At 36.0% G+C, this 18596-nt stretch overlaps 1 protein-coding gene across 1 annotated transcript in view; it reads right to left on the reverse strand.

Annotated features, from left to right (window-relative positions):
• Nucleotides 1-18596, reverse strand: part of tinc (transmembrane protein tincar) — a 157714-nt gene that overhangs the window by 14436 nt on the left and 124682 nt on the right. The window contains exons 7-8 of the mRNA XM_089088041.1: nt 7479-7587; nt 1429-1727 (exon numbers count right to left, since the gene is read on the reverse strand). Coding sequence (XP_088944167.1) covers nt 1429-1727; nt 7479-7587 — 408 coding nt within the window. The remainder of the gene's footprint in view (nt 1-1428; nt 1728-7478; nt 7588-18596) is intronic.

An 18596-nucleotide genomic window follows, 5' to 3' on the forward strand; every position in this document is an offset into this window, starting at 1 on the left:
ATGTAAAATTCACATACCCCAAGTCCCGATTCTCAGCCTTTTTATCAACTTTTTTTTAAAGTTTTCTTTTTGTTGACACACTTTCTGATAACGATGAGATATGGTCTTTTTGATCATATTAAATGATACGGTGTTGTAAAGGTTTTTGATTTGTTATAAAATGTCGCGACAACATGCTTTACTTTTATTCTTGGAAAACACTAATTTTACTGGATAATAGGGATTTTTTTTTTTTTTTTCAGTACATTTGGAGATAAAGGCATTTTTTATTGACATTATCATTTCATTTGATGAAATTCATTTCATTTCAACAGGTGCAAAGATTGGTTCAAAAGAAAAGGCAGATTTCAATTTTTTAAGACACAATAAAATGCCATATAAGGTAACAATTAATTCGAGTTCATCTAACTATAGCACACATTAATACAAAGTTTATCTTTGAGTAATAATAAAAATATTATAACAAAGCGGAAAAAAAATTTCTATCACAAGGCAATGACAAAGAAAATTTTCTCTTCTCATTCTAATCAAAACAACTTCTAATACTACAGCTATAATATTGTCACAGCTTTAGCAACTTAAGGTCGAGGGGCTACTGAAACTCTTTTCCCATCCCCCCCCCCATTCAAACCTGAGACTTTGGTACCTTCCAAGAAATCGAAAGCTTAGGCTTTGGATAACTTCCAAAGAAAGTTTGTTCACCTTCTATTGTCATTATCCTTTTTTTTTTACATGAGGCGCAGGAACGCACGGAAGGGAGAGGGGGAGGGGGCTTGGAGTTCAGTCTCTTCCACCCATAAAGTCAGAAATTTTCTTGAACTTTTGGGCACTTCTTATTCACATTATGAAAAAACTTCTATTATTAGGCACTTCTTATTCAAATTATGAAAAAAACTTCTATTATACTATTATCCATGGGCGCCCATAAGCTGAATTCCAGGGGGATGGGCAAACCTGGTCTAATTGGCACTTTTAATGCTATATAAGAGAAATCTCAGAACAAAAATATAAAAATAAGGCAGCATCATTCAGCCAGGGGGGCGGGAGCCCCCCCATATGGGTGCCCATGCTATTGTCTTCTATAAACTTCTATTATTATTATAAAAAACTTCCATAAAAACTTCCTTATTTTTATGTATTTACACAATAATAATTAAATAATTCGTTTTACTATTTTTGTTTGTGCCATTAGTTGCCACACAAAGTTTGCATTCATTTTTTACCTTCTTCTCAATTTGCCACGTCATTAATCAATGCTCTAATTTGCTTTTTTATCACTCCGTTTAATCATTTTCAAACGTTTTTACATAATCAGTTATAATACTAGATTTGTTTTTCTTATAGCTGCGCATGAATGTCAAAAGTTCTTTTTTTTTAAATAACACTGTCATCAATTAATCATTTTTCAATTTGAAAAGCTGATATCACCTTTCTCAATTTCTGTCTTTCCACTAGATCCATTATCATTTTTTGTACTTCAGGGTCATTAACGTTTACAGCCCTTCCTCTCATAAGAACAACCATTGGATTGAACTCCGTTTTGCCTTGTGCATATGGCTTTTGGCCGGCTTGTGCCAATTCGAGATCGACTGCCAGACGAACAGCTGGCGCTGAATAAAGAGCGTGTTTCGCAACCCCAACTCGGAGCCGAAATGACCAATGTCGACATGCAGACAGAACAAGCCACAGGGAAAACCATAGAAAAGCGTGGCATATCATTACACCAACTGAAAAACAAGAAAAAATTTGGTATAAAGGGTGGCTTAACACCTAGGTCTAAATGAAAGTTGAGAAGGCATTTTTTAAGTAAGGCTTCAATTATTACTAATAGTATTACCCTTATTACAAAATAGGCCAATGAGATTTTTTTATGGTTAGTCACTTGTTTAATAGTTAAGTGCATATAGCCACCCAGATGCAAGTCTTTTGTAACTTAATTAGGGGGCTATTTGGAACTTAGTGGATATTATTTTTTTTGTAATGAATCAAGTTGAATAATAATAAATTTAGTTTTGTATACCTCTACAAACCTCAAAATTTAGTAACATACCTCTACACTCAGCCCTTGGTAAGGGCTATTAGATTAAAACACTCAGCCCTTGGTAAGGGCTATTAGATTAAAACAAAGTATAAAACAAGCACAGTTATTCGGGTACGTAAAACGTAAAACCAGAACGTAAAACGTTTTGGCATCCTTTCTATTTTTGATGACCAGCTTTGCAAAAATCCAAACTACGCAGACAATGCAAGTTGAAACGTGTTAACTGAAATGTGTCCAGGAAAAATAGGAATGAACGGCCAATTTTTTTTTCTTTTTTAAAGAACGCCAAGATCTTAAAACGACACAAAAAGGAATTATGGACTTTTTAAATATTTACGCCTAGGTAAATTTTTTTACTATTTTTGTCTTAACTTCGTTTATTTAAGAATTCCTTAGAGAATTACTTAAACTCTCTGGCGCATCAGATGCGTAGCTTGGGTTTTCATCTCACGGGGATAATGCTGGCTTTTACCCCTCCCCCGCCACAATATCCCCACCACAATATAAATAGATCATAGCAGCTATTGACGAAAGAAAAACTTAGTTTGACGATCCCTCAGATACAAAACCCAGGAAGAGCCGTCCTCCCTTGCCCCCGGCTACACCAGGGAGGCAAGGCGTAGCCCCCTGCCCCTCCCTTGCCCCCTGGCTACGCCACTGCCTAGCCTCCTGTCTAACTATGCTCACAATAGCAAAAACATTCCACCCCCTCTATAAGATTGTGCCACAGTAGCAACAAAATAACTTATCCACTTGCTTATGTGTGTTTCGACAGCGATTCAGGCACTAACACTGATTTCTATGAGGGGAGGGCACAAGGGCAAATTCGTCAAAATAGTTAATAACATATGGTTTGCATGGAAATCAGACAAGTATTTAGTTATTTATTTAGAGGAGGGATTTGTCAAAACAGTAAAAGAAACAACTTCTTGTATGCCCGCCTGTTGGGTGGGGGGGGGGTCACTTCCCATTTGATCGTGCGTTTTCTTTCACCCTAATATTGTCACTGAATCAGGATTATTTGAACTACCATGGACATGATAATAAAAAACATTTCTTCCCATGGGTCCAGACATCTTAGGTCTATTAATAAGTGAAAACTACGATTTTTTCTAATTTTTTGGTTGTTTAAAAATTATGAAGTTGTAAGGCAGTATCATATTTTCGTCAGTGTTGCCATGTTGAACCATGAAAATAAAAAGACAAAGCCAATTACTGCGCTTTTCGTCCGCAAAATTTCAATGTTAATAATCTGTCGATTCCCAAAGACAAATACAACTTCAAAGGAAATGTACATTTTTTATTAAATATGTATTTTCTATTAGCTTATTTTAGCTTATTTTTTGCTAATTTTTCATCAAAGTTTCTTTTTTTTTAATTTTGCACCCACAACTATCAAAACTATATAACTGTAGATGGAGCACGTTTTCATTCAAAATTGAATTCCCAATTTTCTATTCTTTAAAATATATCAAGTTTCAAGTTTCTGTTTAGCGAGCTCAAACAATCAGATTTAATTTTCATTAATATATTTTAACAAAATAAAATATAACATAAGCATTAAAATATAATTAGTAGATTTAAAGCGAAAATTATAATTAATAAATAATGAAATGAAAAATAACATAAGAATATAATATTAGGTTCAATAAAATATAAGAAAAAGTGCAAAGTACAAACTTCGATAGTATACTTAGAATTTTAAATATTTTGTATGTCCATTGAATTTGTTCTGCCTAGGGAGAACAATTCCTCTTACGTGAAAAAAAAAGAATTTCTAAGACATTCATTTCCTAGCAGGGACATATTGCCTTGATATATTCAAAGAATGCGAGGAATTTTGTCGTCTTTAACAAGATGGAAAATTGGAAATGCTGGAAATCCTCTTAAGATTTCCTGCATTTCATCTGCATTATTAAAATTATTAGACAAATTGATGTGAGAGTGCAACTTAAAACGGAAACAGCTAATTAAAAATACCAACTAATAAAAAGAAAGTTTGGAGGCAGTGAATGAAATTCATTTAATCAAATACCTATTTTTAGTAAAGATGCTCTGTTTCTATAATTCACTTTCTCAACTATTTTTGATGACGATACAGTTTTTCTGCAACATTCAGTAATTTTTTGTTGGAATTTAAGCAATAATTATGAATTAACAAAATACTAATGATATAATTGGTGTCTGCTCATACACCCTATAATTAAGCTCAAGTTGTTGTTGTAGAGATTACGCAGTGACTAAGTGGCGTCAATTACGAAGAGGGTCTCTTTCCCCTAGATTTCCTCCCTTAGATTTCGAAAAATACTTTTTCGGGACGTATTTACATTTAAAAATGCCTTTTTTAATATTTTCATTGAAAAATTAAAAAAAAAGCTAAATTTACCCCCTCCTCTAGGTAATCAAAAACATATTTTACCCCCTCACCTAGATGTTCGTGACTTGACGCCACTATGGTGAATTTTTTTGGCATTTTCATTGGAAAATTGTTAAAAAATGACAAATTTGCCCCCTATATATTAAAAGTACATCCGCTCTAAATATTTGTGAATCGACGCAACTTCAGTGACTGACTTTACTTTTGACTTGTTCAGGGGGCTGTGACGCTGAAATTGGTGAAATGGTGGTTTTAGGCTATAAATGTTAAGGCCAATTTTCAGGTTATAAATCTACAAGTAATAAAATACCAATGATACAAATAAAACATTTTTTTGCTACCTTGATTAATCTTAGGTCAATTCATACCTGGAAGACACAATATTCTAATATTTTCGTTTTGGCAGTTTTAAAATCATTAAGCTTTTAGATAAGTACCATATTTACAGCCGTGTCGGCACGTTGGGCCACGAAAGTGAATAATCAAAATTAAGTATTCAAATTTGATAACACTTTCCCTCCGTAAAAATACCAACATTAACAATCTATTGATTCCCAAAGACAACTAATATTTCAAAGCTACATCTTCCTAAGCTTCCTGGTGTTATATGGTTCTAGATTATTTTCTTTTTTGCTGATTTTTCCTCTACGGCTTTTTTTGCTTATTTTTTTTTTTTTTTTAATTGCCACCCGCTACTACCAAAAACTGAATAACTGCATATATAGTTTTTTTTTATTAAAAATTGAATTCCAGATTTATCTTATTTTAAAGATATTTAATTTTTAATAGTTTATTTTATATTAGATTTTACATTATTATACGTTATATCTGTATGATAATTAATTATGTATTATAGTACAATATATAATAAATTAAAATAAAGCCCATTTTACAATTATATTATATTTTATTTTACATTTGATAATAATGTATAATTTTTAAAAAGGAAATATTATATTCCTTATTTTTATATTATAAATTAAGTATAAGTTTTCACTTGACCAGTTCAAACTTTCAGATTTCATTTGCACTGTCCTGGGTACATTAAGGCCAGTTTCAATTTATGAGCTCATAATTATTAAGTTTCACTATGTTTAGGTGAAACTTAATAATTAAGTTTCACTAAGTTTCACCATGAATTTATGTTCAGGCGGTTATTCTTCTCCCTAGATACGCAAGGCTTAAAAAGCAATGTTGACAAAATAGTAATTACCCTATCCATACTTCCATCCCCCTTTGTAACAAAAAAGTCCCCCTCTCTTAAAGCCAACTCATAAATCGTTTGTGCTTTGTCTGGTGTTCATTCATTCGGAAAATAGAAACCTTTTGGAGATGTCTCGATAAATGGCAATATTACTCAGTGACTTTTTCTTTTAAACTTATTTTAGAAAAACAAAGTTGTTTTAGATTAATACAAGCCTTCTGAAGTAACTGGTGAGAAAAGGTCATTGAGCATTAGAAACAAATATAAATATACAACTTTTTAAAATACTGAGCTTTTGTAAAGTACCAAGAGAGTGGTACATCAAATAGACCCTTTTCGCCCTATGAGCCGATCCTAGGTTTATTTATAGCTGAGAACCACGATTTTATAAGATTGTTCATTTGTTTATTTAAAACTATGAAGTTTTTAGAGCAGTATTCCATTTTTGTTAGTGTTGCCATACTGAATCGTTAAAATAAGCAAAAGTAATTAGTTAAATGTGTCCACTCTTATCTTATTTAAAAATTCAAACGATAACGATCTGCTGATTGCCAAAGCCAACTAAACCTTCAAAGGCAAGCTACACCTTATTCAGTTGTTTGGTGTCATGTGTTTTAGCTTATTTTTGCCGAATTTTTCACCAACGCAAAAAAACGTTAAAAACTTTTCGCCATAACCAAAGACGTTATATCCGCTAAATTTTAAACGATAATGATCTGCTGATGTCCGAAACCAACTAAAAGAAAAGCTACACCTTATTAAGCTGATTGGTGCCATGTTTTTTAGCTTATTTTTTGTCGAATTTTTCACCCACACCAAAAACGTTAAAAACGTTTTTGCCATTGCCAAAAACGTTAAATCTGCTAAAATTCAAAGGATAATAATCTGCTGATTGTCAAAGTCAACTAAACCTTCAAAGGAAAGTTACAACTTAGTAAACTGTTTGGTGCCATTTTTTTAGCTTATTTTTTGCCAAATTTATCAGCCACACCAAAAACGTTAAAACACGTTTTTGCCATGGCCAAAAACGCTAAATCCCCTAGAATTCAAACGATAACGATCTGCTGATTGCCAAAGCCAATTTAACCTTCAAAGGAAAGTTACAACTTAATAAAATGTTTGGTGCCATGTTTTTTAGCTAATTTTTTGCCGAATTCTTATCCATATTTTTTTTTATTTGGGCCAGGCTACTACCAAAACAGCATAACTGCATATGGAGGTCCCGACCATCCTCGTTGGACGTTTTGGAGCCACTCCTCCCGCTAGTTCGTGCGTAAGAACTCGGTACATTATCTATCAGGTGCGGTACGTGATAGCTGGGCTAACTTGACGTTGTCAGAATTGAAGTTACCTACCCATCGCTTTCGTCGCCTGCCTTGTGATCCTTCAAGTGCAATTTTGGGGAAGCGGATCGGCTCCATTCGCTTGACGTGGCCGAACCAGTGCCGTTGCTGTTTTTTGATGTTACGGAGAGTGGTTTCAGCCGAATGAAGCCTCCATACCTGCATATTGAAGCCTTTTCTTTATTTTTTTTTATTTTTTGAGTGTGTGTGTAAGTTTTCACTTAACCAATTAAAATATTCAGATTTCAGTTCACTGTTGTCGGTACTTTAAGAATGCTCTATCTAAGTATGATTTTGGCTGCACTATCTTCTGAACTTTTTTTTGTGTGTTTAAGCTATAGAACAAAGCAAAAAAGAAAGGGAGAGAAAACAAGTTTTTAAAAACAATAAAAAAAACTGACTTCCCCATTGTCTAATTTGAGTGACTTAGCCATAAGTTTTTTCGAAGTATGTATAAATTTGTTATTTTTGGTTGTTTTGACATGACAATGTTACTAAAAATCAGAACAGTACCTGCAATAAGTATAGTTAAATCCTTGGAACTCCTATAAAGCTTAGTGAGATCATAAAGTAGAGGTCCTTCACAGGCTGCCATCGCAAGTAAAACACATGAGGCCGCAATCTTAAATAGAAAAAAACATATAAAATGAGCCACATGGCACACTCAGTTACCCCACAGGTACCTCATGGCAAATAAAGTACAAAATCATTAAGTCTACAAACAAATTTGGATAAAATAGAAGATTTGCTAAACGAACAAAAATTATATATATTATATATTATATATATTATATATTATATACATATATATATATATATATATATATATATATATATATATATATATATATATATATATATATATATATATATATATATATATATATATATATATATATATATATATATATATATATATATATATATACGTACATATTATTTATTTTCGAGAATGGCACACTATTTTTTTTCTGAAAATTGGCATACTAAGATCCACCGGTGTGAAAAAACGACCTATATACGTCACGACGGCACATTCATATAGGTTTCTTATTATTCTAATTATAATTACAAATAGCACGTATGAATTTTAATCTGAAGGTCACCAGTTTGACTCTTGCAGAAACCGAATCTTTCTTTGGGATTTCTTTCCATAGTCGAATTTTCCAACATTTTTCGTATAAATGACATCACAAATCCTCGGAATAATGATAATAAACTTTGTTGAAGCCGAGTGTCTTTGCAAATATTATTAAATCCAATTAAAATTTCATTTAAATGTCAATAGTCAAGGCCGTATCCAAAGGGGGGGGGGGGGGGGTACCGGGTTGTATCCCTCGTCACCCCGAAATTTTATCTGACCCATAAAAAAGGTAACAAAATGCATAGAAACAAATCAGTTTTGTAAAGACTTTTATAATCCCTCCCCTCCCGCCGAAAATAAGCCTGGATATCGCCGAAAATTGGCGATTGTATGGAATAATTTTTCTACATAAGTATGCAAAAAGGTTTACCGGATAGAACAAATGAAAATAAACTTCTTAAGAAAACGTCTTTCTTTTCACCGAACAAAGCTTGATCCCCAGGTACTCTGATTTAATACTACTACTACTACCAAAGAGAAAAGAGAGAATTTGTGTCCATTATTTTCGCGTTATAAAGTTTACTTGAATTCTATTGGTCTATTTTTGTGACGCATCTCGCAAACCAATTTTCAAATGTATGCCAGAAAGGGAAGCTAATCAATCCCATTTTTAACCAATTCTTTTTTTTTAATTTTGATCCTTTTTTTTATAAAATTTCCAGCCAGTAAAAAGAAGCAGTCACAATATTTTTTTCCAAATAAACTCTCTGTTTCTCCATATTAACATTGGCAACTCATTGCATCACCAAGCCAACACAGCTGCATGGACTCCCTCCGCATCCTAAATCTGTTCAAAGATTCAGTCTTTACTCCCTCCCACGAAACTCCAGTTTCCTTTAAATCCTTTCCTGTGATCTCCTCCCACACCATCCGAGGACGTTCTCCTTTTCGCTTGATTTTATGCGGATGGAAACAATATCACACGACATAATATACTATATGCTTATATGACATAATATCTCATTTATATTATAAAAAAGGCGTTTTAGTTTATAATAGTTAGACTCAGGGGTGTCCTGAGGCTCATTTTATTGGTGGGGGGGGGGTGATCTTCGTAAATTTTACCAAATTGCTACCTGATTTATGCCGAATTTTCTGCAGAAATCAAGAATTTTGCTAAATTTCGGCCGGCTTTACAAAATTTTACCGAATGGCTACCTGATTTATGCCAAATTTTCTGCAAAAATCAACAATTTTGCTGAATTTCAGCCGATTTTGCAAAATTTCGGCCAAACTTTTCACCTTGGGCGAAAATTTTACCGAATTCCAAAAAATTTGGGGGGGGCGCGTCCCTCCCCCCCTCGGGACGCCCCTGGTTAGACTTAACAGCATGTTGGGTCTAGAACTCAATTAAAGTACCAAAACAAAAACATTTCTCACCCCCTGGACCCCGCTTAGGCCTATTCATACATGAAAACAACGATTTTAAAGATAGTTCTTTCGGCTGTTTCAAAGTAATGAAGTTTTAAGGCAGAATCATATTTTCTTCTGTGTTGTCACGTTGAACCATGGAAATAAATAAGGAAAACTACTTTAGTTAAATTAGACAACACTTTCTACCTAATGGCAGGGTAGGGGTCATTTGCCCCTTCAGATTTTTTCGTCCCCCCACAAAGACTGCCCCCCCCCCTACATTTTGGAAACTACATTCTGGCTTCTCACTATATTCTCATGAGTCGTCACCATGGATTGATCCATAAAAATATAAAAGTAGACAATCTACTTTCTAATGAAACACAAATACACCTTCAAAACAAAGCTACACCTTCCTAAGCTCTTTTGTCCCATATCTTTTTAGTTTTTTTTTTTCCTGATTTTCTTAGAGATATTTTTCACTATAAATGAATTCCCCGTTTTCCCTAATATTTTAAGAAATTAATGGTCATGTAAGTTTCCTTTTCAAACAATCAGATTTCACTTGCACTATCAATGGTACTTAAATAAGTATCTTTAAAAATAATTAATAGTCAGATCCACTAGAATTCCGATTTAAATACGGAGCGGGTACTTGTATGATATACCCCCTACCTAATATTCTTCTAGTATGCTTCTCTGACGCTCAATCCTAATTAAATGTACCAAAGTAAGATAAAAATATACGACTTTAGAAACAAACTTGAGCTATATATTGGTATATTACAAGGGGGGAAGGGGTAAAGTATAGCAGGTCTGCATACCTAATGTGTTAGGTATAATTATTCTGCATATTATATAGTAAGAACTGTTTTCTCACTTCACGCTGTCCAAATACTTTACCCCCCCCCCCTCTAATGTGCGAATATATATCACAAATTATACACTTTCCATCTATTCTGTCACTTCTCTTTCATTGTATCACGCTAAGCTGAAAGAAACTAACGAAAAAAACCGGTTCTATAATTCGACAATGAACGAACAACTTGAGCGGTAGGGGGTTTATCATACAAACACCAAGGAGGGGAGCAAAGAAACTGGATTTTTGACTTTCTTTTCTGAACCAAATCTCCCCATCCAATCCCACAGTTATAAGAGAGGGAGCAGTAGGCACACTGGATTGCAGGAATTAGGTTCATGGTATGAAAACAGGTAGGATATCTGATAAGAATTCACGGTAAGTGATATGAAAGCTGATACACAAGCGATATAAAAAATACACAAAGGAAATGTCCATTCTTTAATAAGGTTACCTATTTCCCATGCTGAGTTGCGTGTTCTTGTTGGTTGCTACGCCCTCGTTTACAAACAAAAATTACGCTTACGTCACAAAAACAAACAGTATTCGACCAACGTTTAAAAATGAAATTCAATTTGAAATAAGCGTTATTTACACAAATCCAGTAGCCTATGCTTTTAGCAATATTTGCTAGATTTTGCTAGATTTTATTTATTTATTGAATCGAAAATACAGTAGGCCAATTGTCACTTTTAAATTTATTCCGCTTTGTTTAACAGTTTCAAGTTGATCTGTGTTTTAGTTGTTGTTGCCAGTGTTGTCACGTTGTGTTGTGGAAATAAATAAGAATATCTAATTAATTTTAAAAAACCTTCAAAAAAGCTGCAATTTCTTGAGCTGTTTGGTGCAATACATCTTTAGCTTATTTTGTGACCATTTTTTCACCCACCTTTTTTTGTAAATTTGTAAAACAGTCTTGTTTTTTTATCTGTACTTTTTGGTATGTTGTTACACGAGCAAAAAATTACAAAGCTGATATATTTCAAAGGCTAAAATAAATAGTAAAATGTAGATTCGTGTATGCTTGATAGAATTAGCCATCTTCTGCCAAAACTCACTTTTATAACGACATGACGATTTTTTCTTTCTCTTTAAGCAGTTCTTCCTCCCAGTAATGGGTTAAATTGCATGATGACGCAGAACACCATCGCAGGAGGATCCTGTATAGGAGGACAACTGCGGCAAGGCGTAAGATCCAGATCTATGGACAACGGCCTCTGCAAAGGGCTGCCTCGACCCGTTCGGGGTAACAGCAAGACTGGGGACCTTGTGGTCAACTCTATTCCCACTTGAGGAGTGGCGCCCCTCGAGGAAAATATAGCCTAGTAAACGACACAGCATTCACATGGGATTCTGATTAATGGACAATTCTTCCGGGCTTGGTCTGTTTTGACGGGCGTTTCGGGCTGAAAAACCTCTTCCTAGCTAATTTACCTACTATGGGCTGCCTCCCCGTAGTAACATAATATTTGTAGGCATGGAAATATAATGAGTCGGAGGTAGTAGGCTTGAGATTGTCTGTGCTGGATTTTGATTTCTGTTGATAGAAGAGCATCGCCAAGTGCTGAAAACCATGTTGAGACCAAGATGGCCCAAGGATTGCACAATGCCTCCATTCATACTGGAGGTCCCTGGGACTTCTTGCTGTCCAGTTCTAATCCGACTTAAGCACTTCAGTGTAGACTTGACAAGATATGTGATCCCCATCCTCCACTAGTATCCGGGATCATTGCTTTTCCTGAGGCCAAAATAATTTCATTGATTTAAAGAACATGAAAATTGGAACTTGGAATGTTACGACGTTAAAAAATGACTATCGTGTCGACATTTTGACTGACGAATTCAGACGATTCGAACTGGACATAATAGGAGTTCCAGAAACTCATATCCCTCGGGTTGGAAGCATGAAATTAGGTGATATAGAATTTGTTTACTCAGGCAGGAAAGATGATGTACATAGACAGGGAGTGGGGCTCATGATGAATAAGGAAGCTCCTAAGTCTTGTTTAGGCTGGGAGGGTATCAATAATAGAATACTAATTGCTCGTTTTACAACTAAAAAGTTCAGGGTATCAGTTACAGTAGTACATCCCCCTAAGGAACCGACTGACGGAGATACTAGTGACTCAGATGAATTTTACTTACAGTTACAGAAGCAAATAGACACGGTCCCAGGTAGAAATGAGATGTTTTTACTAAGAGATTTTGCTACGAGATGGTAAGAGAACAAACCTCATTGATTATGTTATAGTAAACCGAAGAGCGAAGACTGGAAGGATTAATACAAGATACTAGGGTATATAGGAAAGCTGTTATTGATGTTAAAAATAAAGATCGCCATCTAGGATTAATTTAAAGCTAATTTTTCAGAAGTGTAACAACCTCCTAGGACGTTATGATGTTGGCAGACTCCAGGATGAGAATTTGAGAGAAACTTTCCAGGAACAGTTGAATACTAAACTTAAGAGTTTAAAATTTGACAATGTGGAAGATGGTTGGAATAATTTTAGAGAAATAAATTGTGAAGTTGCTGAAGGTCTCTTAGGGAAGAAAGCTAGAACGGCAGCTAAGAATATTAGCGAAAAAGCTTTATGTTTAATAGAAAGGAGAAGGGACTTGTACAAGAATTATCTGAGCGATACATCATATGAAAACAAAAAGAATGTACAGAAAGTGGAGAACGCATCAAAATATGAACTAAGGAGGTGTGAAGTGGAGGCCATAAATAATGGTGGCGAAGACCCGAAATACGCAGCCATACAACACGACAGCTCAACACTACACAGGTGTATCGGTAATTTAAGTGGGAGTAGCCAATTTGATCTCATCTCAGTTCCAGACAGAACCAGGGCCATATTTAGTTGTAAGAGCGGAGGTAAAGAGAGATGGGTGGGCCAAGCTGAGACTGTGCTAAACTAGGATAATAATACATAAAAAGATACAGAAGGAAATGAAAGAGTTTGTGATACCTTGGACGTGAAGGAAGCTTTGTTCTGTGAGGAAGGAATAGCGACAGTATTAAAAGGATTAAAGAATAATAAGATTCCAGGTGCTGATAGTGTGGTGAATGAGTTTCTTAAATATGGTGGCTCTGAGGTTAGAAATAAGTTATTGAAGATTATGAATATGATTTTTGAAAAAGGGGAAGTACCTAAAGATTTTCGGAAAACCTTAATTAAGCCACTTTATGAGAAATGCGATAAAATTGAGTGTGGTAATTATCGAGGCATTAGTCTGGTCTCTGTAGGTAGCAAATTACTTAGTAATATGATACTTTTTAGACTGAGAGATGCCGTAGACAAAGTTTTAAGAGAAAAACAGTGCGGTTTTAGAAAAGGTAAAGGATGTGTCGACCAAATTTTCATCCTTAGGTGAATAATTGAAAAGTGCCTGAGTTGTCAAACACCTTTGATTCTCAGTTTGATAGATTATGAGCAAGCGTTCGATTCTATTGATAGAAGAGCTTTAGCAAAGGTTTTATCTTTGTATGGTATACCAGAGAAATACATTAAAGTGATTAGTGCTAAATACGAGAATAACACTGCTGCGGTTAAGGTAGGAAATGAGATTAGCAGCTGGTCTTGTATTAAATCAGGAGTTAAGTAGGGTTGTGTTCTATCCCCCTTTTTATGGATTATTTTGATGGACTTTGTCTTAAGGAGCACAGGAAAGACAATGGCAGACCACGGAATCAAGTGGGAAGGGAAAAGTCTCCTGGACTTAGATTATGCTGAGGATTTAAGCAGATGAAATTGTGAGCAAAATGAATGAACTTTTAAAGGTTTTGCGAGTTAAGGGTGCTAGAATAGGTTTGAAAATAATTTTAAGAAGACTAAGTCATTGAGGCTAGGAATAAGTGAAGATGAAAAGGTGACGTTGGGTAACGAAAAAATTGATAAGGTGGGCAGCTTCACTTACCTTGGTAGTATTACACGGGTAACAAAAAAAAATACTTTTTGAAAATCATCCAGGTTTTTCCAGCTGAATTAGACTAATTTTGATGCTATGATACAAAATTTTAGATTTCACAGCATAAATTGATGTTTCTTTCATTCCTGTGTGTGAGCAATTGCTGGGTTGTCTATCTTCTGCAACCAGCATTAGTCCGCCATCATGACTGCATCCAATCTTCCCTGGTACCTCTCCTTCATTTGGCTCTTGTCCTGGTGGAACCTTTCTCCCTGCTCGTTGATCATCATCCCAAGGTTTTCAGGAAACTCCTCTATGTGTGAGAACAGTAAGTGCGTCTCTATACTCATCAAACACACAAGTTTTTGCAAGGCCTCTATCATGCTGCTGACGAATATGGCGTGGTTTGCTGTCTTTGTGTTCTCCAAGAAGTTGTTCACCATCTGCACAACCGATTTCCACGCACCACACTCTATGGTTTTCATTGGGTTTTCGAACTTTGTGTCCTACAGGAGCTGCCGTATCTGTGGGCCATCTAAAAGGCCGGCTTTCAGTTTTTCAATGGTCAGTCAAGGAAAGGCTCAGCACAGGTAGGTGAAGCACCTCCCTTCCTTGTCCAGAGCGCGCATGAACTGCTTCATTAATCCAAGTTTCATGTTTAGCGGTGGGAGCAATATCTTCTCCCAGCCAACACGAGATTCGTTTATGATGTTTCTCACCCCAGTTACTAACTGCTCTGGTGCCAGTCACCCTTTCTTGATATAGTGCTGGGATCTGTCTTGACTGTTCCACATACATATAAAGCATGGCTACTTCATGAACCGGGACTGCTGACCAAGTAAAAAGCCCATCATCTTGAATTCACCACAGATGATCCATTCGTGATGCTCATATTGGATTTTGTCGAGCACGTACTTCACTGCTTCATATTTTTATTTGAGAGTTGTGGAGTATACAAGAGAGAATGAGGTGAAATGGTTCCTGTTTTCGAGGAGCACATACTCAAAGATCGCTTGTTGCTGTCAATGAAGATTTGCAAATCCTTTGGACCGTATTGAGGAGTGACGAGGTTACCAAGAAGTCAGGCAAAATCTCGGCAGTACACAAGTTGTTAATCGTGGAACAAGTACCCCATATAGTCTTCATGTCTTTTACGAAAGAAACTGATATGTGCATCTTCACCAAATAGATTTTCTCTTTGAGTCTGGAGGCCAACAGCTCCGAGGAAGTCTTCGACAAGTTGAGGTCCCAAACCAAATCATTAAGCTCACATTGTGAAAAGGGGTGCAGACTATCTTGTGTTTTATACTACTCTTCTATATATCCTCCCTCACCTGCACTAGTGGCCTTGTTTTGTCACTTTCGGGAAGCTCTGTGAACACTGGTATAGATTTTTTTTTACAATGAGCAACAGGACAGTGAGCAGATGGAGGGTCAGAGTACTGGAGGCTCTGTCAATTCTTCCGGTTGATGCCAGTAGTATTAATGGCACAGAAGCAACAATCCGATGCATGGTCTAACGGCTCCCTCTAAACCATTGGAATCAAAACCTTCAATGAAGTTTTTGCACCATTTGTCCACTGCTGGAGGTATTCCACACACGTCTTGCACACCGTGTGCCGTGCCCAGGACTTATCTTGGTCGCCCAGTTTGACTTCAAAGTAAGCCTCGTAGGCGCGCTTTACAAATCCTATGATGTTTCTCCTGTCCATTGACTGCGTGTAATCTCTTCAGATATAGCAGAAAACGTCAAGATCATTCCTGCATGACCGTCACGCTGAAGCCATATCGATCAAATGAAAGAAATAGAAAAATGCAGGTTAATGTTAGGCAGTGAAATTTCGAATCAATTTGATTGGCTAAGGGTTAACTAAATCCCCTTGCACTCAAGCATACGCGAACGCACATATTTTAGAGAAATAAACTAACGTGGTAATTCAATATATTCTACAAGCAAAATATGATTGAACTAAAAACTCCTGATATTACCATATGTACCACTCGTCAGGTAGGCCTATGGCCGTTTCTCAAAAAGTTGACCTGATAGAGCAATGTGAATGTGATATTCGGATCCAGAACACCAAAATTAGTCTAAATCGCTGAGAAACCCCTGGCGATTTTTTTTGGCTGTTACCCAGTGTTATTAGTAAAGACGGTGGGAGCAGTAAAGATGATAAAAGTAGAATAGCCAAGGCTCAGGGTGTTTTTTCACAGTTAAAGGAAGTTTGGAAGAATAGGATGATAAGTCTGCAAACCAAGATTAGAATATTAGAAGCTACAGTGATGCAAGTGGTCAAATATGGCTCTGAAGCATGGGCGCTCCGAAAAGCGGATGAAGATTTGCTAGATGTTTTCCAGAAAAATTGCTTACGGATTGTTCTGGGTACCCGGCTGACTGACCATATTTCAAACAGTAGGCAGTAGGCTGTACGAATACAGTTTTCTAGGGCTATAATAAAAGAAAGGTTGAGGTGGCTTGAGCACGTTTTGCGGATGAAGGATGACATATTGCCGAAGATTGTCCTTTTCGGCCAACCGTCCAGGGCTAAACGGAAAGCAGGTCGTTCTCGTTTGGGGTGGGAAGACATCACAAAGAAATATTTAAAGGAAACTTCCTGGGAGGGTGTAAAAAGATAGGCTTTGAATAGAATGGTATGGAGGAGGAGCGCACGTAGTTGTGTTGGCCTCAGGCTGCTTGGTGCTGCGGTGAGTTGTTAGTCACCTTCTGTCAAAACTCAGCTTTAAAACGACATCTGGGCCATTCGTCTTTCTCTTTTACTGTATTTCTGAGGTGCAAGAATGCTACTCTTTCTAACTAAGTATGGCTGCTCTTTTACACCTGATAGAATTTACCACCTTCACTCAGAACTTAGCTTTAAAATGATACCTGGATAATTTTTTCTTTCTCTTTTACTGCAGTTGTTGGGTACAAGAATGGCTGCTCTTTTTAACTGATGGCTGTATGGCTACTTTTTTAAGCTTGATAGAATTTACCACCTTCACTCAGAACCCAGCTTTAAAATGATACCAGGATAATTTTTTTCTCTTTTACTGCAGTTGTTGGGTACAATAATGGCTGCTCTTTATAACTGACGGCTGTATGGCTGCTTTTTTAAGCTTGATAGAATTTACCACCTTCACTTACACCTTACACTTCACCTTACACATTTTGACTAAGTTACATAGCGAAAAAGAGTCCTCTTATATTTCTGTATCCACTCCTCATATTCGCAGATTCATAATTACTTCATGGGTGGAGAAAACCAAAGTTCTCAGCTGAGTTTGGTAACATTTTTTTTTTTTTTTACAGCGACCGACAATCCTTTAAGAGAGAACATGAGTATGTGACCTGAGTTTGTTGGTGACAAATGTTCAATGAATTTTTGGAGGAAGAGTTTCACGAAAATTAATTTTAAAAAGATCAAGGTGCGAGACTAGGAATAAGTGAGGTTGAAGAGGTGACGTTACGTAACGACAAACGAGGGAATATTAGCTTTAAAATGATACCTGGATAATTTTTTCTTTCTCTTTTACTGCAGTTGTTGGGTACAAGAATGGCTGCTCTTTTTAACTGACGGCTGTATGGCTACTTTTTTAAGCTTGATAGAATTTACCACCTTCACTCAGAACTTAGCTTTAAAACGATACCTGGATCATTTTTCCTTCTCTTTTACTGCAGTTCTTGGGTACAAGAATGGCTGCTCTTTTTAACTGACGGCTGTATGGCTGCTCTTTTACACTTGATAGAATTTACTGCCTTCACTCAGAACTTAGCTTCAAAACGACATTAGGTCGACTTTTTTTGCAATTGTGGGTGTAAATCTAGCCTCTCTTTTGAACTCTGTTGCCAGTTCAGACGTACAATCAGATACAAGGGCTGGCATTCAGATTACGACATCACTTGGTCGTTTAAACTCCAATAAAATTTGCTATTTTCTGTCAAAACTCTGATCTGTTTTTTGTACCTCCGCTGCCAAAATTATTCAGCTTCACAAACTCTTCCCAACTTTCTCGTCAACTTCCTTATTATCAGACTTATCTCAACCTAAAGCAATAACAACTTCAATTACTGACAGTTTTACAATCCAAGAACTAAGTCCCTAATCAAACAATCTCCTTTACGAGTGATTACGGAATTTCCAGCAATTTTCCACAAATCAGTTCCAATAACTGTAATTAAACAAGATTTCTGAATGAGACCAAAGGTACACACAAGAAAATGAACAAAATCTTATCACAAAGGAAAGGATGAAAACGGCTGTTTGATGATTAGAAGCAATTAACTTCTTTCTTCATTTGCCTCTATGAGGTAGAGTTGGTATCGTGACGTTGAAATCATTAATCAGGGTCTCTAAATACTGCAGTT

Source organism: Artemia sp. Qi Xiang Cuo, chromosome 4 (assembly GCF_049724085.1).
Source record: "Artemia sp. Qi Xiang Cuo chromosome 4, ASM4972408v1, whole genome shotgun sequence".
In the NCBI taxonomy this organism is placed as follows: Eukaryota; Metazoa; Arthropoda; class Branchiopoda; order Anostraca; family Artemiidae; genus Artemia; species Artemia sp. Qi Xiang Cuo.